The sequence below is a fragment of the Melospiza melodia genome, chromosome 1 (assembly GCF_035770615.1).
Source record: "Melospiza melodia melodia isolate bMelMel2 chromosome 1, bMelMel2.pri, whole genome shotgun sequence".
Lineage (NCBI taxonomy): Eukaryota > Metazoa > Chordata > Aves > Passeriformes > Passerellidae > Melospiza > Melospiza melodia.
In genome coordinates, this window is record NC_086194.1 from 83,958,583 (window position 1) to 83,981,746 (window position 23,164).

The 23,164-nt window shown below is 41.6% G+C and overlaps 1 protein-coding gene across 1 annotated transcript in view; it reads right to left on the reverse strand.

The window, feature by feature from the left end:
• The window catches only part of RANBP9 (RAN binding protein 9), a 38,528-nt gene extending 24,427 nt beyond the window's left edge, over positions 1-14,101 (reverse strand). Inside the window, exons 1-2 of the mRNA XM_063160085.1 lie at positions 13,584-14,101; positions 5,188-5,299 (exon numbers count right to left, since the gene is read on the reverse strand). Of these exons, the coding sequence (XP_063016155.1) occupies positions 5,188-5,299; positions 13,584-14,046 (575 nt within the window). The 5' untranslated portion in view covers positions 14,047-14,101. The remainder of the gene's footprint in view (positions 1-5,187; positions 5,300-13,583) is intronic.
• Positions 14,102-23,164: the final 9,063 nt, after the last annotated feature.

The window sequence follows — 23,164 nt, forward strand, 5'->3', positions numbered from 1 at the left end:
AGACACCAATGAAAGAAGGATACTTCAGACCTTATCAGATTCTACCCTGTACACAAGTACTCTGCAAGGCCTACTTATATGGAGAGACTGAGTGAAGTTTTGCATGTTGTTTCACCAAATACCTGTTCTTTTAACAAATACCAGCTGAAGACATATTAAAACTATAAAAACAGGTCTTAGGACTGCATAAAATTTTCAGAATACATTAATAATGTACAAAACAAATACAAACCAATCAGCAACTGACAATGTTATATATTTTGTTTATTGGTTAATGCTTCTGTTGAACAAGAAAATGGGTATACTGGATGCTAAAGGAAAAGCCAACTTACTGCAACACAAACAACTTGTAATAAAAAAGTATAGTTTGTGTTTGAAGAGCTACACATACATCCTCTAGGAGACAACAAAGCATTTATGACTCAAACACTCTAAAACAGCTCAGGCTCTGCCGCAGGCATAGGTGTCATGAACACTCAAACTTAATTCCCATGGTATTTTTGTTTTGGATAGTTTTTCCTTTTTTACTTCACCACCTACTTCATCACATACACAACACACACTACACAAGATACTGCCAAAACAACAGATGACTGATTGTATACCCAGTGTTAAAAATCAGCCATAGTGTAACAAGTGTTTAAAGCCTTATTAACACTGCTTTACCAAAAACATACTGATTACTTGCATGAATTGCTGTACTAAAATTTTATTTTAGAGCACTATATTTAGCAGAACTTACACATGGTGCTATAAAGGCTGGCCATGAAGATCTGCATCAGCACCACTACACCACAGACTAAACAACACTGCTCACACAAGTGCAAGCTCAGTGCTATTTGTTAAAAGGATACAGCCTTTCTAAACTTAGTTTTCATCAATTCTTCCAGATGGCTTACCACTCCCAATCCTTGTTTTCATTCTTCTTGAAAAAAAAAAAAAAAATCAGCAGTGCTCGAAGCCAGGTTGGATGGAGTGTTGAGCAACCTGGTCTAGTGAAAGGTGTGCCTGCCCTTGGCAGTGGGGTTGGAACGGGATGATCTTTAAAGTCCCTTCCAACCCAAAGCATTCTGTGACTCCATGATTTTTGCATTTTAAGCATCTTCCTCAGCTGTTCTAAAAGCACTGAAGACTGTCTAGAAGTACATGCTATTACTATCATTTTTTGCCCATTCTTATTAATTGTATTTACAAATCAATGAGTAAGAATGGACAGGAATTCAGGACATGGAAGATAAAATTATTGTTCCCAGAAGTTCATTTTCTCTGGGAAAGAAACATGTCTCTCCTAGTGAAAGATTTAAAAAGCCAAAAGGCTGTATTTAAACTAAAATTAATGGGTATAAGCTACACCATGACCGAAAGTAGCATTCCCAGGGTCTTTGTTTCACATTTTGCTTTCTGCTCCTAGTTTCATCCTCTTTTGCTGTCATAGCTACTCATGAAATGATACAAGCAGCCATACTGGGGGAAAAAACTGAATGAAAAAAAACTCACTCTGGAGGTCAGCTTTTGGCAAATTAGTTATCCAATCAGATTTACCATGAAGCTGATACAAACAGTCACAAACTGGGAAAAGGGACATCACTCAATGAGTGTTCAGGGACTGCTTCTTCTCCTGGCCAAAATTTTTTATTTATTTTTAAGTTAACTGGGCATTTCAACAGAGAGGCAGACATAACTTACTGTTAGTTAATAGTCCCCTTCCTGCCATGCTTTCTAATCATCACCTTGGTACTGTTCCCCATACACCCATTACCCTTCTACTGTTACTCACATAACCATCCACAATGTTCCACATGAGCCAAACAAAGCAAAGCCAAAGAGAGTATAAAAGGAGAGAATACATATACACAGAAGCCCTTAGGCTACAAAAGACAACATGAAACTAAGAAAGAAAACTGAAAAAATAAAGAACAACAGGAAATATTTACAAAGCAATATGACAGTTGGTTAGAACTTTCAGCAAGAATTTAAAAATATCTAGGGTCACGCATCTGTACTGTAGCAGCACATCATGACTCCTTGTGTCAAACACTCTACAAATACCAAAACAGATTTTGTTTGAATATTTCAACCTTATTGAACTTAATTCTCGCTTCCCTTCTTCTCATCCAGTACCATCAGTTACTGACCCTATCACACCACATGGAGGTATCAAAAAGCAACTTTGCTGCTCATCTGCTCTGCAACACCAATTCCCATATCCAGTTCTTCCTTCCTAGTAAAGCTGGTTTTTTCACACTTTCTTCAGTGTGTTCATAATGTTCTCAAAGTTGGTCACGAACTTCTGCAAAATTAACATATTACACACCTTCAAATTTCTACTCAAGCCAGTTACTCACGTAGATACATTAAAGAATTTAATGACCTAGGTCATTAGAGTGACAAAACCAACTCTGTGCTCAAACACAGCCACAAGAAGCCATGCTACATCCACACCCTAAACAAAAAAACAACAAAAAAAAAAGAGCTATGGTTCTTCAAAGAAGAATAATTTTTGCCCTGCTACTTTCAGATATGCAAGATCAGATTCTAGAAGCAGCACTTTCAAGTACTACAGTAGTATGAAAAATGGATCTCCTACAGCAGGTTTTTAGTAAAGGGTTTTTGATTATTTCACGCAAGTCATGCTAAGTAGAGCACACAAGCAAGAAGGCTCTTAGATATACTCCTATTATACAGTACATGGACTAAATACTTTCAACTGAGTTTATTAAAAAATTAAATAGAAGTAGTAAAGACTACTACCAAAGGGAACTCCAAACAAACAGCACAAAATTATCCACTGACATTTATGCAAGCTGGAAGCTGTACTTCAGCTTACAGATAGATATCTCAGTTGTCTCAGGTAGTCTAGGATTTACTTTAAACAGTATTGTAAAATACAGCTCTGCTGCTGCCACAGCTAGGCTAATACCTTGAGAACACTTGATTTTGCAAGTAAGGCATTTTAGCTAATTGACCCAATTAGTTACATGCTGGTCTTCTACAGACATGGTCCTCCTGAACTCTGTTCCCATTACCAGATAACAAAAAGAAAAAAAAAATATGGCAAAAATGTACCTGGAGCAAGCCAGGTGAAACACAGCAGGCAGTGAAAAAGAACTAATAAATCTGAACTGACAGAAACTGGTTTCTACAGTCCTATTTCTCTGCATTAAATTCCCCAGTTTACTTATTATGACAACATTTTTTAGTTTAAATGCAAGGTAACACTGAACTGTAAGAGATTCATGCTGCATCTCACCAAAGACCTCCTGGACCTGAGAACAGGGTCTAGAGACACACATTTAACATCCAGTGAGGTGCCACATGTTGATTCCTGGTCTTTATCACCCAGACTGCATTTGGCTTTAGCTGTGTGTACATTATTTCCCAGCTACCATACTAACTTACACAATGAAAAAATTCACATCTCAGCTCACTGTGCAGCTAATGTTTCATAAAGTGACACTAAATGAAGTTCACAAGGCTGAAGCAAGGATGAGGCGGTATTAACTGAAAAAAGTACCCCCCCATTTTTTATGCAATCTCAAGAGGCAACTTTGCAATTCATAATCTCACAAGTAACCACTTAAATACAAAACTTTGAAAAACTTTACTCAGTGATGTCTTCCCACTTTTGCAGGGTTGCCTTATTGAATCTGAATTTACTAAAATCCAACACAAAGGATCACCAGTGAAATGTTAGAGGAGCTATGTAAAATTATACACCCACACATGTGGACACTTTTTGAAATCCATCAATTCAAAAAAGCTACCTTCCAAACTAAGTAGGCAGAAAACTATTTCAAGAAGAGACACACTACTAGCAAGTCACAATAAGAACCTCTCCTTAACTCACAGCAAGCAGCAGGATAATTTTTTAAAAAATGTTCCTAAAATTAAAAATACCCCAAAAACAAAACAAAACAAAAAAAACCCCCAGGAAACTCACACCCCACACCCCCCCAAAAATAAAGGTGTTCCTAAAATCGGTAGCAGAATGTTACTTGAAAAGCTAATTTCTACCACCTCAATTTAAAATAATGAGGTCTTCACAGTGTAACAAAAGTAACTATGGATGTAAGCTTTTCACAGCAAAGAACTCTCCCAGGGATAACTTTTGAGACAGAAATAACAACAAACTCATAAATGCCCCTACAAAGCTGCAGCACTACTGAGAGGCTATTCTTTCAAAATATCACTATGCAATACTATAAGGAAAACAAGTTTGGATACTGTTTCTGACTTACAGAGGGCTTACAGGACTCTGGGAAAATGAAAGAAACAAACCGCAGCAAGACAAAGAAAAGACAAAGGCACTGAATTTCATCCATGGTTCTTCTCTCAAGATTTACTTTCACACCAGGGCATAAGCACCTGCAATATGCTTGTACAGTACCTAGAACATGGACAGCCAGTCCTGAACCTTGCAGCAGAACCAGAGAATGTACTACAGCACATTAGAAAGCAGTCCTACAGTGTATCACAATTAACACCCATCCTCTACCAAAAGCAGTGTAAGGTGAAAAAGAACTAAAGTGCTTCAGCAAAGATTTCATTAGTACTTCAAGACTTTCCCAGGTGAGATTCTATCTGCCTCAACAGACTTAAAAGCATGTATTACTTGTGCTTCAACAGATTCATAATTCAGATGGATTATGGGAAGCAGCAGCTTCTTACTCATCAATTCTTGTTCTTTCCATAGGGTGACAAATTCCCAGGCACTTATTCAGAATATTCCCTTTTATTCTTATTACTGTTCATCAACAAGTAGCCTTAAGAATAACTTTCTGTTTCAAAATTGATATGACATCCATGAAAAGATCACACTGAGGAAATAAGTTGTCTGCTACACACCCTAAAAATTACATCAAAGTCTGTAAATCCATATAGCCAAAACCCAACACCTTTAAAGGTAACAGCAGGGTCAATCTGGTCATTCAAACCCTAACTTTTTTTGTCAAGAAAAAATGAGATGTTTTGGTATTTACTGTACACTGATTTGTGGACAATAAATATCACAATCAGCTCTCTTAAAAGAATCAAATATAAGAGTGCAATTTCTCAACAATAAGGAATCAAGCTATATAAAGTGGTAAAATAGGAAAATAAGTTTTGATACTGAAAACATCTGTTGACTGAAAGATGATATAAGACAGTATCTCAAGAAACAATTAATTCATAATGCACTCTGCTTACCCATCTCTTCCCTTACTGACAATTTTAACTTCGAAATAATATATGCCACAGGCTGCAGGTATAGGATGTGTAGCTCGAACAGAAGCAGCATCTTTTGGAGTCTTTCCATGACCTGAAAAACAAGAGCATTCAAAACACACAAAAAATGTATTTTAGTTAATTGCAGAAGGTGACTCAAAGCTATGCATGCCAACTACTCAAAACAAAAGGCTTATGCAATGAGCAAACAACATACAATATTCTTATCAACCTGATTTTTATGCTGGAGTATTTTGTTTCAAATACTGTAAGCACCTGTATTGCAAACAAGGATGCTAAAAGAAGTTCTGGATATAGTAACCCAAATAGGTCCCACAATTATTTAAAAGGAAGCCAGGAAAAAGTTTCACCATTCTAAGTAACATGATTGACAAAAGGCCACCTGTGTCTGAAAGAACTGTATGATTTCTCAAATGCACAGGGCTTACTCATTTTTATAAACTGAAACACAACGTAAGAGAGTTTCATCTAATGCTTAGTACTCTGAATCTACAAGTTACTGAAGACATTTCAATTCTAACATCCTCCAGAATAAACATCAGTCATTATACAGAACATGCTACTCACAATCAATTTCCACATTCCAATGTTGTTCCAGGACAGCATTAAGCCTTACAGCCTGCAACTGAGCTCATGCAGCTCCTGCTCCTTTTTCTTATTAGGCTCACTCTACATTAGCTCTGCCACAATAATGCCCAATTTCAGCTCTTGTCTACTCCCAGGATTTTCAACCCAAACCCAAGAGCCACTTGCATTCTACTAACACCAACCTTCTGAAGGTGTCATCCTTCCTCCTCACAGCCCTTTCCAAAAGCAACCTGCAAGCAGGCTTTTGACCAGATGACTTGTTTTAGCAACAACCTGCTCAAGCAAGCACAGTGTCTCGAAAGTACACCCAAAACTCCTCAACTTTTGTGTGACAGTCATGCATGGGACCACTGGACATAATTTAAAAAAATTTAACAAACAAGATGGAAAGTATATTGGATCATGGCAAGAAGCAAGGCAATTCAGTAAGGTGGAAACCAAGAACAGACTGTCACTGCCATAAGAATAACTCACGCCGATCCCATGCCTACTCTTGAAGTGGATCTGTAGCATGATGAAAGGAGCTGCCTGGTTTGAGTGTGCTGTACAAATCACTTGTGCTGCAGCACTCCAGCTGTCATTTCCAGTCCAGACAGGGAGGCCTACTGCACCTGCACAGCAACTGATCTGCATATGCAAAAATCCCACAACCAAACACACTTCTTTCAGAGGCATTAACACTGGCATTACTGCTCAGGCTCAGATTAATCATGTTTCAGGTGCAGCAAGTCAGGTCACACAGCAAAGAAGAAACTGTAGGAGAATGACAGCCTAGGCAGGCAGAAAGATAAGGCCCAGCTGGCCCACAGCACAAAACCTCTAAGGGCAGAGGGTCAGGGATTGACCTGTACAGAACCTCTGAGCACAGTGCTCCCTTGTGCAAATGTTCATAGAACTGTCAGTGCTTATCAGCCTGCAGAGCCAGCACCCACCAGCTCCTAACCAATGGCACGTGCTCAGCCAGGGAGAACTCTCACCAAGGCCACACCAGCAACCAACACCTTTTTGGACAGCACAAATTCTTCACCCACTGACATTAGGTTTAACCTACCATGTTTTCTCTGATGTTGGTGACTCACCCCAGTGTGCTACTATCTAAACACAAGTGGCCAACCACCTTACTTTTCTGAATGCAAACCCATTGCTTGCTTCAGTGTTTTGTTAGTACTACTAAACATTTTGTGCAGAAATCCTTCGATCACCTCACACGTTTGACAATGTTAAGTTTGCTGCCTACGTTCTGCATGTTGATTTCTGCATGCTGATGTGATGCATCACATGAGGGAAAAACAGTAATTTACTCCTCGTATACATACACAATACATTTTATTGTTCACTACTTTTAACTTATTTCCTCGGGCTGTGACAACCAGTGTAACAACCAAGTACATAATCTTAGAGCTCCCATGAGTTTGCTTAGTTTTCAAGGGCTGGTGGATCACTATTTAGCTATTACAGATTATCACATCTAAGTACATTGAAATCCTTCAGCTAAAAGGGCAGAACACTGAATTCCTAAGATATCCCTTAAGTTCAAAAAAGTCCAATTAAACAATGCACTGGAAGAAGGAAAAATACTTTCTTCTAAAATGTCTTTAGGTTTTTACTTTAAAATAGACTGCAAAGAAGTTCCCTTGGTTACTCTATGCACTTGACAATCTGTGTAGTTTCAGTCTGAGTCATTCTCCTTATTTGGGAAAGTCTTCCACATAGAAAAGACTAAAGCAGTAGGAACCAGCCAAATATTATTGAAAATGTAAATCTATTACCCAGCAGACTACTTGGCTTTGTGAAATCACAATCTAAGTGTTTGGCAACAATACCTATTTAAGGTATTCTTAACACCTCTTCCTGAAACTCCCCTTCTCCCACCTCCTCCCCAATCCAGGCATTTATTTGCAAGGCCATACTAGGAACCAGATTGATTAGCTGACCGGGGTTTAAGAAACCTACCAGATTTTTTTAAGCAGCAGATCAGTTCCCTGATCCAGTTCACAACACAGCCACACACAGCTGTCACACTGCAAATAAGAGGTCAACAGAGGGGCAGAAGTAACAGGATACCTTACCAGTATTGCCAAACACTTCATGTAGTGAAGCAACATGCTTGGGGAAGTCAGTGCCCAAAACTACTTTCATCCCATTAAAACAGAAGACACCCTAAATTTAGAACTGCTGTCCCTCTAACATAATCTCCTATGAATCCCATTTTACTGCTTGAGCATACTGCTTTAATTTGTACTTACATAAAATTAATATGTCTAGAAGGCTAAACATCATCCAGCTAACTACTTTCCAATATTCCAAGTATCTCCACACTGTCCATGGTAGTTAAGTCTTTCAGTACCACTGAATTACATGTGGTCATGAGATCCTAGTTTATCAGCCTGCTTTAAAACAATAAAGAGGCTCTTAACTGACCAGTTAGCTGAACTGCAAAATTCCTTAGCAGAGGATACTACAGATGTTAGTGTTTAAGAGAACACAGCTTCTAGAACTGCAGTTAACTGAGACACTGCCTTGAGCCCACAATGTCCTTCAGCTTAAAATGGCTGGAAGCTGAGAGGGGAAACAGACACACACCGTTTATGCCTGACATGTTTTTAGATTTTTTTCTCAGGCACTTGCGACCACTGTCACCAATGGGACTCCAGAGCTGAGTGGCCCATCACCTTGATGTCTTCTACTGCCACCACATTCTTTGGTAACCTGAATCCTCACTTCCTTGCTTAAGAATTAAAAAGAACTTTGACACCCAACTCTGAACTTCTGAATCGGAGGTTTCAAACACCTGAAGTAGATCACACAAACACTGCCCAATGTTTCCTCAAAACACACCCCTCCAACAGTCACAAGCTATAGGTTGAGTATTTAAAAGAACACTTTTGAAGTATGTAGTATTTAACACTAGGGATTTTCATCATTAAAAAGAGAACTCTGCAAACAGATGCACTGGGAGCAGAGAAGGGAAAACAGGTCTACAAATCTTGAACTTTACACTAAACCAGATCATAGGTGAGTTCAATTACTAGTACTGCTTTTACTTGGGCTTTCATTAAAAGTGTTTGACAAGCATGAGTTGACCATGCTTTATATAACTTTTTAAGCACTCACACTAATGATTTTTAGTAAGTAGTATCGCTATTACTTAAGCAAAATTACAGTGAAATTAATCTAAATTTTAATTCTATCAAAAGCTAACTCGGATATAAACATGTTTGGAGAAACCATCGCTGCTTTCAAAAAAGATAATCTTTGAACCTAAATCTAAGTTTATAATGCATACACACCGAATAGTCCAGAAGAAATCTATAGCAGCACCTACCTAGACAAAAGTAAGCATGTTTATCCAGTTTAAATCCTCAAACAAAGTTTACATAAGCTGAACTGCAGTTATTTCCAACAGGTTGTTCAATGACTTGCCCACACTGCCAAAAATAAAATAATCAAAGCCTAATCTTCTGTTGTATTCATTAGGCAAGTTTCACCGAGACAAGACTGGAACAGGCTGCCCAGGGAAGAGATTGAGTCACCACCCCTGGAGGTATTTACAAAACCTGTAGATGTGGCACTTGGGGACATGGTTTAGTCGAGGACTCAGCAGTACTGAGTTTGTGGTTGGACTCGGTGTTCCCAGAGCTCTTTTGCAAACTAAATGATTCTATAATTCTAAGAAAAAAACCAAATCAAAAGACACAAATTACTAATTTTACTTTAACTTCTTCCCCAGTTTAAAAAAAAAAGCAAGACATCTCAGAGCTACAAGGCTGTCCAAAACAGGCAAACTGTACTGAATGTACCCTGAGTGTTCTCTGCCAGCAAAAGTGACACCATCCTTGCAACACTGAGTGACAACACAGAACTATTAGTATAGAATCCTCCTCGTTTTCCAACAGGAAATGGAATGCATAGTTTGCACTGAAAAATAGTTTATTTTTGTTTTGCACTACAGGCAGTTCAAAGGCAACTGCACTGTAAATAAATGTCTGGCTAAGATCCCCTGGCCTGTGATACATTAGAAAAAGTTCATGCAATGGCAGCTTAGTCAAAATTGCATAACTTTCTTCAGCTTTTTTGGACAATTGTCGCAAGACTAAGTTAACTGAAGTTTCTATAGGAGTTTCCATTATTTCCGCACCAATTATTTTGTCTGTTTACCTAATTCTGTTTATAGTTTCTTCCATGGTTACAAATCTGAGTCTGTTTTTATCTCCTTACACTACATAGTACAGATCACTACCTGTTGGAAACCTAACTTGCCTGTCTAGTGGATCTTTCGTATCACATACACCATTTATGAATTCCCTGGTTTTCAACAGGACACATGTCTTATTTCTGAGTATTTTAGAAATATATAGGAATATTTTTAAAGATGTCTTGCCTTACTAGCTATGTAATTTTGTGCATGTTTTATGTGCAGCATGCACTTATGCTTTCTTTACCACTTACCTACAGCTCAGAGCTGTAAAAATTATAATTAAGTGAAATGCCATCAATTTTTTCCTGATACAGTTTTTCATTGTCTCCCTTACAAAGAAACACCACAAACAACAGGTAGTAAGACAGTATTAGCTTTCTATCTGCTTGCACAGCTAACTGGCAGCAACACAAAAATGTATGTCTGCCCATAGGAAAAACAAAAATACTCTAGATATAGTCTTTCATATATTTACAGTATCACTGATGCCATTGTCTATGTATTTCCTATCAAGATTTTAACAAAGCTACCTAAGCCGTTAAACAAAACCACCGCCTCCTTTAAGTTTTCCTTTCCAAGTAACACTACGATTCTGAGAGACAGCACAAAAAAGCACTGACTCTTGGGTTTTGTTTGCCTTAACAAAATTTGAAGAGCTTTCATTCTGATGCTAGACTATACTCCTTTTTTTTAAACCTCCACCATTAGATCAATGCCTGGTTTTGTGGCAGTTTCCATTTCTTAAGCATTCTGTAGGATGCTTGCAAAAATCTTCCGGTCCAGAAATGCAGTACACAAAACATCCCAGCTGCAATGGGTAGAAAGAGACATCCACTGCACTTCATGCTTCCATACAACTTGTCCACTGGTAAGCAGGAAAATAAAAGGAATCTTCAGAAATTACATCGAGAGGACCGTCATCCATCTCACAAACCAGTGAAACAAAAATATCACTGTTCACAATACATCAGCACATTAAAATTATGCAGGTATCTATATGAAAAATAACTTCTAAAGCTTTTGTGCTGATTGTTCCTCTCATACATTTTTTCAGTAGCCCAAACACACCCAAGGTGAAGGCAAAGCACTGCTGTTAACACTTTCTGCCTCCTATCAGTCACAGAAGGAAATTACTCCAGAAAAACAGTTCTATAGCCAGAAATCTACAGAGGCAGAAGAGAAAATTTATACTACAGTAATAGAAAATAGTAAGAATTGCTTTAGGTTACTGGCTTCTTTGGACAGATCTATCATTTCCTTGAGTATTTTGGTCAAGAATACAACAGTTCTTTATCTCTGCTCAACATGTAATTCATATTTCCTCTCAACAAAAACATCCCATGTTCTTCCACTACTACTTAGGTAATTTCAGAAGCACTTAAAGTGCCAATATTACAAAAGAAGATACTGTGAGTGCTTCCTTTTGAGATCTGGTAAGTAAAACACTATTTCACAGTGCTAAGCACATTCCTACTTCCCATCTTCCCTTACTCTCCTCATTGAACCTCCTCATTTTCTCCCCTTTTATTGTATTCTTAGGGCTGAAGGATCCAGGAGGGAGAAAAGGCAGGAGATGTTCAGCATGTTTGCCCCCTGGTTCTCAGGTAGAAATACTCTGATGCCGTTCACTGCTTAGCCCAGTTAGCAGCTCCAGGTGCCAGGCTGGTAACATAAACATGGAGTTGCCCTAACAGCCACCTTCATTAAATTACCCAGAAGAAAAGATGGGCCACTTAAGAAGCCATTTACTCCCATCTGCACTTAGGAAAAAGCACAGACGTGTTATATTGGCACCTCTCCTTTTCAAAGTCCTTTGGGCTAACCTAGGAACTCTTCAACCTTCAGCACATGCCATTATTTAAGAGCTAGAGTAAAGGTATTTCATTGTTATAACCTACTGACTGTGCCTCATGACTTCTGTAATGTCTTTGAGGTAATGATTTTCGGTAACACCGTGGGAAGGAGGTATGTGAGGAAAAACAGGGATACCACAAGGAAAGCCTGAAAATATATTCTGCAATAAAACTGAGAGATCAGAGGTTCGACCTCTAAATTCTAGCTTATGAGAAAAAGAAGTTGGCCAAAGCAAAACAAACCAGCAGGAGTTGATAGCCACTAAGCTATGATCATCTTAGAAGAAAAAAACACCAAAATCAAACAACTCACTGCCACTAAGCACCAGAAAATACAAAATGTTTCTAAAAATACAAGGTCATAAAACACTGAACAAAAGCCAGGAAATTCAGAGTTGAGTATTAAATTACACATCCTTAAATCACTCGGTGCCTCCCAGAAACCTGCTCTGTAGTCATCAAGCTCCTTTATTATCTTTGTACGGTGCATTAAACTTAGCATTTTTAACAGAGTATTTTGTGTGTGTGTAATATTAAAACCTCTCTATTAAAAAAAAAAAAAGTCTCCCAGAGTACATTTAATCCTTTCATGGCAGCCAAATCCTGCCATGTGTTTGTGTTGCCGTTTTCCTCCTCCGATTAAACAGTAACATGTTTATCGAAATTTCCCTTGAATTTCTCCACTGCAAACTCTGAGAAAGGGTAACTGCATGGTTGTTTTTTTCCCCTCCCACTACGTTCATTTGACTACAGACTGACAAAGGATCCAGTTCTTCACAGCCAACTCAGAAGTGGCTTTGAATCCACAACACTTCTACTTTAGGACTTTGGGCCTAGAACACCAGATGTGTCTGTGTTTTTTCAGGTCAGAGTGTAGGCACATGTTTCCAGGTTTTATGACATTTCATAACAATCAACACAAGTTTTTCTTCTAATACCTCTCGCCGATGTTATTTTTTAATACAAAAGCATACTGGTTTTGACCTTTTATTTGAAAATCTGTAACTTTAACTGTGAAACGTCTAGGAGGAAGGTTTTAGTCACCTTTATTAATGTTAAGTCCTACTGTCGTTCCTTCCCTCAAATCACTCTGTGCAATAGTTAGGCAAGACTATTACCAGTGACTTTAAAGTCATTTTTTTCACAGCTTAAAAATAAACCGTGTTTTTCTCAGAGCTTTCCCCTCCCGTCATTTCCGTGTTCAATAGCTTAACGCTCGCTGCTCTTAACTCCATTTAACCCTTGCTCTTCTCGAGAGGGGGAAAAAAAAAGCAGCCACTTCTTTTTCTCGCTCATTACCATAAACAGGACACGTCATGCCGAGCGTCCTTTATTCTCCTGCCTCCGACCCAAACGTTCCGGCGATACCTGAATCCACGGAGGAAGTCTCGGAGTTTACATAATGCCCACTCCAGAAGCATAAGGAGGCGGGGGCGGCCCCTTGTGTCCCCCCCCTTTCCCCGCACGGCGACAGAAACGGGGAGGGGGAGGGGAAAGGAGAGAAAAATAAACCTGAAATAAGGGAAAACAACCCCTTATCTCCCCGCTGTGGGGGGAAATTTAGGGGATCGGAAAACAGGGAAGAAGGAGGGAGAGGAGCGTGTGTTATTTCCTGTTATTGTTACTCCTGTGCCCACTGCCCGACGGAGGGGTCGGGCTGCCCCCGGCCCCTGGGGGGGACCGGGGGTGTCGCGGCGGCCCGGGCCGCCCCTCCTCACCTTTGTAGTGCACCCGCAGGTTGTTCTGCGAGAGGCCGATGTAACTGAATTTGTCCTTCGGGCTCCAGGAGCGGGGCAGCGGCGTCTCCTGCTCGTCCACGGCCGGGTAGAGCCTCTTCAGCCGCCGCTTCAGCTCCTTCTCCTGCTCGTTCAGGGCCGGGTCTCCGTGCGGGAAGGGCGCCGGGGCGCTGGTGCCGCTCCCCGCCGGCAGGCCCAGCGCGGCGCCGGCACCGCCGCCCCCCGCGGCCGCGGGCCCGCTGCTGCCGGCCGTGGCGGCGGCGGGTGGCGGCGGCGCCGCGGTGGCCGGAGGCGGCGGTGGCGGGTGGAGCAGGAGCGCGGCGGCCGGAGCGGGGCCGGGGCTTGCGGCGGCGGAGGGGATCCCCGGCGCCGGCGGGGGAACGGCGGCCGCCAAAGAAAGCTGTGGCGACGGCGGCTGTTGTTGCTGCTGCTGTTGCCCGGACATCCCGGCTCCGGCCTCCTCCTGCTCCTCCGCCGCCACCTCCCGCGGCGGTCGCGACTGTCACCGGACGGGCCCGGGGGCGGAGCGACGGGCAGGCCCGGGGCCGTGCGGAGCGCGGGTCACCCCCACAACCGGAGCGTCTCGGTAGGAGACGGGGGGCGGGGTGGGGGAGGGTTGGCGATGACGGCGGCCGGTGGAGGTGCCCGATGGGAGCGAGGGGCGTCGCGGGGCGCGGCGGGGCCGGGGGCGAGGCGGGCAGAGCGGCGGCGGCGACGGCGGGCGGAAGCGGGAGGCGGGCGGGGAGCGGGCGCCGCGGCGGCGGGGCTGGCTCGGCCCCCGGCCCCTCCTCCGGTCGGGGGCGCGCCCGGCGCGCACACGCTCCGTCCGGCCCCCGGCGCGCCCCCGCCGCCGCGCGACCCCGCATCAGCTGAGCCCGCGGCCCCGCCCCTCCTCCTCCCCGCGCTCGCGGCGGGGCGGGGCCTCCGCCCCTCGGCGGGCGCGAGGCACGGAGGGAGGGGAGCGGGGCGGGAGAGGGAGGGACGTGAGGGGTGAGGGCAGGAGGGTTGGCCTGGCGGTACCGACAAGGGCCCTTGGGGGTGGTGCTGGAGCGATCCGCACGGTCCAGAGCTGCTGTAGGGCTCTCTGGCGTAACCCGGACCTGTCGCGAGCTTTTCTCCCGGAGGAAGTCTGCGCGATCCCCCGAGAGTGGTGGGGAAAGGGACACTCACCCTCAGTGGCTCACTGAAGGGTGTTGCTGCCGAGGGCCAGCCACATGGTGACTGTCCCCTCGTCATGGAATTATCATGGAATCAGAATATGCCGCTCGAGAGCTTTGTCCAAATGCATCTTCAACACTGCCAGGCTTGGTGCTGTGACCACTTCCGTGGGGAGCCTGTTCCAGTGCTCAACTACCCTCTGAGTGAAGAATGTTTTCCTGATCTCTACCCTGAACCTGCCTCAACACAGCTTCATGCTGTTTTCCTAGAGTCCTGTCACTGACATTACAGTCATGAGACTATAATGATAATTCTCTTCTCAGTGTTGACCTGGGCACATCAGACCTGTTGAAAAGTTTTCTGGTGTAACCCAGACCTGCTGAAAGATTTTTTCTGGGACAAAATCAAGCTGACCCTCAGAGGGATAATGGGGACACACATTAACCCTCAGTGTGTTAATGACCAATTCAAAAGGATTGACTAACCAGACTGAGTCCAACGGGGATTGTCCCTTCCTGATGAAATTAAACAGTCATAATGCCGACCCTTTTCCTCCCAGTATGACCTGGGCTGGTAATAGCTGCCATGACCCACAAGCGGTGCTGGATCAAATGACAATTCTTATAAAAGAACATAAACTATGCACATACGCCCACATACACACACACACACACACACACATATATATATACACACACCTATGTAAACACCAGCCACTCAGTGTCATTTCACTCTAGTCCGCTCCAAATGATCTATTAACAAGAACCTCAGTTACCCTGCCTTCAGGTGCAGGTCATGACATTGAGTTGGAGAAGAAGGAGAAGGTGCCATGGCAGCAGGCTCTGCCGCCATTGGGGATGATTGGGGATGACATCTAGGGAAAATGGAGACAGGCTGGTGTGTGCCACCAAGGAGGCTGTGCCTCCTGACAGGCACAACGTGGGTCTGCTGCCTTGTGTCCAACACTGCAGCTGTTATGGGGAAATGCCTCTGAGAGCATTTTGCAGAGATGGGAAAGCTTGGGAATGCCTCAGCTCAGGAAGACAGGAGGAGCAGTGCAGTGTTTCTGAGGGGGTTTTGTCTGGGGCCTGTTTTCCTTTGGTTTGTGTGTTGCAGGGTGGTTTTGTTTGTGCTTAATGTTGTTGGTTATTCAGTGGTTGCCTGCACTAATATATTCACATGGCAGCAGTGAAAGACAAATGGTTTACAGATTGGCAAGCTTGCCTTGGAAAACATTAGGAAAAGAAGGAATATCACTGGCAAATCTAGAACTTGTGTCCAGTTCTGGGCTCCTCAGTACAAGAATAACAAGGAGTTCTGGAGAGGGATCAGCAGAGGCCGCAAAAATGATGAGGGGTCTGGACCATCTCTCTTATGAGGAGAAGCTGAGGGAGCTGGGCCTGTTTAGTCTGGAGAAGAAAAGACTGAGAGAGCATCTCATTAATGCATATAAATATCTCAAAGGTGGGTGTCAAGAGCATGGACTCTTTTCAGTGTGCCCTGCAACAGGACGAGGAGCAGTGCCTATAAATTAAAACAGAAATTTCACCTGAACATGAGGAAGAAGTTTACATCAAGAGTGGCAGAGCACTGAATGGACTGCCTAGGGAAGCTGTGGAGTCTCCCTCTCTGGAGGCATTCCAAACACACCTGGATGTGTTTCTGTGTCACCTGCTCTAGGTGACCCTGTCTTGTCACCAAAGTTGGACTGGATGATTTCTTCCAACCCAACAAATTTTGTGATTCTATGAACCTGAAGTGTTTATCACTTCACAAACCCTTTCCCAGCTGCCAGCATATTGGAGTACAGGCACAGCAGCAGGAAACAGAGGAGGTTAATTATGCTTCATCTGTGTGAAATGGTGTGTGAGGTAATGGAGGTGTGACACTCACAAACGCTTGTATGAAGCTAAACATTTCTCACATATAGTTGCCAAAATATCCTGTCACATGCAACTGCTTGGTGATGTCTAATAGCATTTATGGCTGGACAAATTGCAGTTATCTATAAATACCCTATCAGGAGGAGCTGCAAACTGTACAAGAGTAGAAGTGCCTAGGATGGATGTTGAAACACAAGCTGGACCATGCCTGAGGTCAATTACCCTGGCACTGTAGGCTATCTCCCACTATATATAAGTTTGCTTTCTAATATTTAGATGTTGTTGTAAACCGTGAAGCTTAGATGTTTACATTTTTATTAAAAATACAGTATTCGGCTAACAATAGACATTGGGAGATACATTTGTTATGTTCCTGAGTGTAGATGTGTCTTAAGTATTTTGTGATTGTCAATAAATCTTCTGTCATATCTGCTTCCTCGGTTGTGTCTCACTTCTAGCATTTGTGCCAAAATGCTTCATGTCACCCATTTGAGATTGCCACCATGAGGTTCCTGTTTCTTGAACAGTAAGACAGGAGAGCAGATGTTTGTGCACTTACTTCTTGACATTATTCACTACTTTGCTACTCTGGTTGCTTTTATCACATCTTTTGCCATCTTTCAAGGATAAATAATCCAAGGGGAACAAAGCATTGTTTTTTATAAAAGTCTTTTCTCCAAACTATGCACCTAGACAAACACATTCACATGACTTTTTCTGAGTGAGGATAGACTGCACACTATGCCAGAGGTTTTGTAGAGAATTCTAATAATCGGTGTTAACCAGTATGTTACTTATTCCTCCTGTGTTCTACTAACTCATTTTCTGACTACAGCTTTGTGAGGATTAGAAATAGCAGATAGATATTTACATAAATGCCCAGTTTACTTTCCAGTTTAGTATAAATGAATGGGAGCTTGTCAGATTTAGAAGTGGCACTCATGTCCCTCCCTAACGTGTGTTGTTTTGCATTTTCAGTATTGAATTTAGTTCACCATTACATGGTGCATTGTTTTGTTAGCACTTCCTCATCATCACAGTCCCCCCTTGTCTTGCTTAGCTGAAATAATTATGACAGCTGCAAATGTTGCCATCTCACAATGCAGCTCTCTTTCTAGATCAGCGGTAAATACAGCAGCAATATGAGACTTGCTGCAGAGCCCCGAAGCTGGCTGACGCTAACCTTCCGCCATCGCAGAAACTTGCAGTTCAATTCTGCTCTTTGTTTTCCATCTCCAGTTTTTGAACCATGATTGTACTTTTCTTTTTGCCCAGTGATTACTTAGCTGCTTGAGTCCTCTCTGGCTTAGAGATTTAATCAAAGGCCTTTTGAAACACTGTAAAACATTGACTAGTCCACCAAAATCTCTTTGATTTTTTTGGGGTGGTTTCTTTTTTTGATGCTTTCAAAGAATTTCAGTAGATGGATCAGCTAGAGATTATTTAGCTTTGCAGAAAGCCAAACCCCCCTTTTATGTTAGGCCTAATTTTGACATTTAAATGCAAACATTCTCTTCTGTATGCTTGGTTTTCATTTCTGTTTACTTTAAGAGACCATTTCTATCAAGGAAAAAGCAATCCAAGCATTCCAGGCACTGAGGGTATTTGTTTGGCCTCTTGTTGAGCCTATCAGCAGGGAGTCAGCATGTGGAACATGTGTTTTAAAGCGAGTGCAGGTGATCACTTCCTCAGTCCAGGAGCCATATCCTCTGGGCAGATGTGCTACGTGGGCATCAGCTCACTGTCAGTACACCCATCGCTCTCCTTGGGGAATCCAGAGCCGGAGGAGAGGGGAGAGAAACCCCGGCTGACACCCTTCAGGCAGCACCAGTTGGAATGAAACTGTCCTGATGGCACAAACACATCTTCTTCTCACAGCAGAGCTTTGTGCACGGCCTCGATGTTGCAGAAGTTAATTTAGCTCCTGGATCCTGTGTTGGCTGCTCTCTGTGTTTTCATTAAGAGTGAGTAAGTGGGCTAGGGCCATCTGTGCCAGTGATGCCGATAGCATTCTGGCTGTCATCAAGAAACAGAGGCAGGATTCTCCTTGGGAGTCTATTTCTGTATGTGTCCTTTGTCCCTGCTGTAGGACCAAGCCTCCTAGTTGCACATGAATTTAGTGCTTGTGCTGTGGCTGCCAGCCTGACACATTTCCAGCCACTTCTCTGAAATTTAATATCTCCCGTTTGTAGTGATGGTAACTGTTTGCTGACTGTTTGCTGTTCTTTGTTTAGTATTCCTCCCAGTTAAGCTTTTCCAGTGCGTAGTTTCTTTGTAACTGTTTTGGAATTAATTTTCCTGCTTCTAGAAGCTGCTTGGAAATCAGCAATGTGTTATTTATTATTGTGCCTACTGAGCTGATTTACTGATCCTAGCAAGAAAAGAGAACCACTAAGAAGTAGGCAATGATATTTGAACAGTATGAAGGATAGATCTCTTTAAGCTACCTGAGCCTTTTTCTCCTTTTTAGCCCTGCTGATTTAATTGCTTATGTATAGGATAGGCTTGATGAACTGACAAATGGAAGACTTGCCAAAATGAATCACATATGAATTATAGGCCATCATCACCTATTAACTTTGTTGAATCAAATGGTAATCCATTTGCAATTTAAGTATTACTATATTGCTGCTCATGGTGCTTCTGCTTTGATAAAGCTGAGCAATCTGCTAATAGAAATAGTTTCATTGTATGACTCAACTATGCCTGTGCTATCTTAGAGCAAAAGTGATTAGAAATCTCACTTGTTTGCCAATGCTTCAGTTGTGGTATTTATATATCTATACAATATATCAGGAGAGATATAGGTAGATAAATATCTATATTTAGTTAGTTTTGGTACTTGAACATCAGCATGTATACACAGCGGGATCAGGCTTGTTCTCTTTATTCTGTTCTTACCTTTCTGGTCTGTACACGAACACTGTGACCTACAGGCACACCAAGTTTTATAGAAGTATGATTCACTCTTTATACAAAATCTCACCAAATTTAATCCTTGCAGTCTAATTTTTCTTTTATTATTTTTTTGCATTTTGTTAATGAGTTTAGAGAGTTTATTCATAGCTAACTTTATGCATTTCTTCCTAATAACCATTCACATGTCTTTACCATATCTTCTTTCCACGCTGAAGAACAATTATTCTGGATCATTTTCTAGTGCATAGACTTGTGGGGTTTTTACTTAATATTAAAAGTCAGTTTAAGGAGAACTGAAAATCTGTTCACTGGAATAGCTCATAAATGGAAGATTTTATAGTCTCCGCTGCCTGGGTTACTGTACAAGCATCATATTCCAACTAAAATCTCGAAATGTGCACAAAAATAAAATGCCCTCCATGCTGAATAGAATGTTTTTTATTCACAACAGAAATTTATGTGGGGGCAGGATAGAAAATATGAGAAGACACATTGGCTTATTCCCTTTGTGAAAGCAGATATCAAACCATAGCACGAGTATAAAATCACTAGAGAAGTGATTCTCAGCTAGAAGGACAAGATCCATTTCTGAGTCATCATGAATTTCTGCCGAGGGTGGAAGCAAGTTGGCATGATTTAAATGTTGAAATATAAGGAAAACTATTGAAGGGTGACTGAAAAAAAAAACCCACAGCAGCCAGATTTTCTATGGGAAAAGAGTTTGTTTGGCCAGATCAGCCAGAATTAAAAAATCCTGTTGCGGTGTGTAACCAAGGCTGAAGGACAGGAGGAGATTAAACGAAAGAAGTGAAGAGCTCACCACACAGCCTTCTTGGACTAATGGATGGAAACACTCTGCACTCCCTTTTGTCTTACCCTGGCTGGGCACATCAGCAGGCTGACTCCTGCGTGTGCCTGGAGCAATTCCAGCATGCTTTTAGCTAGTGGGGGGCAGGTGGGTCACAAAACTGCCGAGTTTGGAAACTACTCTGTGGCCAGGCACCATAAGACACCCTCTCTGTGATGTTTAGGATGGAAATTTAAGAGTTACATGCTTTTGGTAAACAATTTAAAGTTCCCCAAGCAAACCAGGCAGTGTTTTGTTTCCAGGCTGTGCATTGGTAGGGTGCCCATTACCATAGATGAGCAAGCTCAAAGACTGCTGGCTTTCAGAAACACATGGGATGTGTCAAACTGACCCACTTCTGGAAAGCCAGGCCAGGCCTTTGTGAAATGTCCTGTACTTGTTAGATGTTAGGATGTCAAGAATGTTTAAGTCTCCACTGACGTGATAATTATTGTTATGGTGTTTATAGAGGTGGGAGGGCCCTAAGGGAAAGGCGGCCAAAAAGAAGAATCAGGAAGTGAGATGAATAAGGCTTCAGGAATTGCACACAGATAGAGTTTTGTCTTGCTTTTCTCTTTAGCTCACTTGGCTCTTCAGTAAAAGAGATGCTTACATATGAGAAACTATTTTTTTCCTCTCTGCATCTGTCACACTTACAAATTTAAATGCTCCACATGTTAATTTAGTGGCAAAAGTAGATTTTAAATGGACTTTAGTGATGTGAAATTGTCAGGTGAAAACACAGTGTTCTAATAATCCTCAGCTATTGTAGCTGCTCCCACTCCTACCAATCTGTAATTTGTCTCTTTCACATCTGTTCCAGGGAAACAAGCACTGAATATCTGCTGAAATCTGAAATCCTGGATATCTGCTGCGCTTTTTAGACTGTAGCATTATATTGTACATGACCAATCACTATTATGATTTATGGAATATGTTAAATATACAAGAAACATGTAGCATGTACAGACAGTTGCCTTCTTTTATTTCAGAAGTAAAAAACCCCATGTGTCTACAAAGCACACTGTCTGACAAAATGCAAAGTATTTTTCTGACTTTGTTCAGTCATAGTAACCTTGGAGAATACTTGCATGACAGAGCAATTAAAATACTTCAAACAAGGTCATGATTTTGCAGGTGATTGTTTTTAAGATTAGCTTGCCATTATGTATGCTGTCATGATTGCAGTCTATATGCTCAGAAGCTTGGAGGAAGAGTAGCTTCCTGTTCCAGTACATGTTATTATTATTATGATCAGCAATTATTGTTGTTTGCCAAGCCAGACCTACGCTAACCTCTGTCATCAACAATATTGTTTAATCAGCTTGAAAATTACTGAATCTTATCTACTTGACAGCTTCTTTTATCTTACCTTATGAACTTATCTGTGTGAGGATATTATAGAACATGATATAAAAATCTTCAGTCTATAAAAACCACAGTATCATCACTGATTTGTCACAGCTGCATGGCACTGCCTCCCTTTGAAGTGTCTCAGTAATAATTCCTTTCTAGGAATCAAAAAGTTGAGAAAATCTGAGGGATCATCTGACCTCCTGTCCCCTCCATGGCTGGACCTGCTATGCCATGAGCATTCCTGGCAGGCGCTTGCTTAAACTCTTCATTAAACCTCCTGTGACTGAGACACTAACAAGTTTCTCTTGTGTTTTGACTAGCAGCAATTCTTGAGTGGTTTGAAAATACATATTTAATTTGGATAATCTGAAAATTAAATGGCATACAAGCACTTCTGTTGCTTTAATTTTTTTTCAACTGTTTTTTTTTTTTGAAACATAGAATTTAAATTTTGATCCAGATTTACATTGCCACAGTGAGTGTTCAAAACTCATGAGTCAATGCCCACCCACAAATGAAGTTGGCTTAAAAGCCCATTTTCTTAAAAATAAGACATTTAGAGAAGATAGGTAGGCGGTTGGTTATTTGCCATCTGTTTTATGAGTTTTTAGGAGACTTTCTTTTCATATTTACAAGTTTTGTGGTACAGAAAATTAAAAGTTTGCTTAAAAAAATAGAAAAGGTAGGATTCTTACTGCAGTCTCTTGACTTTGACCCCAGAACAAAAAACTGTTGAAGGATTTGCAATGAAATAATAAAAATCAGCAACTCTTCATTTGACCTGACAGTGTTCTCCTCACTGCTACAGCTTTGTAGAGAAACAAACAGTAATCTGTATATATAGGTCCCCTCATATTTAATATATTTGGCATATTTTGAGAAAGGCTGAGGAAAAGTGTGGAGTACAAATCCTTTCCATCTCAAAAAGCTCTCCATTGTATATTGCTAACTGCAGTTTTACTTTTCTCCTTCTTAAGGTAATTAATGCATAATAAGGCTTTCTAATAGGCAAATACTGTCTGTACTCCTGGGTCTTAATAAGTTAAGCCTCGTGGTAGAGAGGAATTTATTTTAAAACATAGAGTTTGCAGTAAAATAACAATTCAGTGTTGTCATGGATTTGTCACATTTGGCTTCTTCTTGGTAATTAAAGGAACTTTTCAATAAACAAGCGGTTTACTTAATTTTAATGGTCTGTTCTAGGATAAACTTGCTTGTTAGAGCCTCCTTATTTCTTCTAGTGAATATATTGTGCCCTTGTGTTAGAGAGTCCTTATTTCTTCTAGTGAATATGTTACTTTGCTGATGTGCCAAGCAACTTTGAGCAAACTCTGTGAATGCAAAGACCTCCTTTTGTGCAGCACCTTGCACTCAGCTGGCTGGCTTGGTGAGAGCAGCTC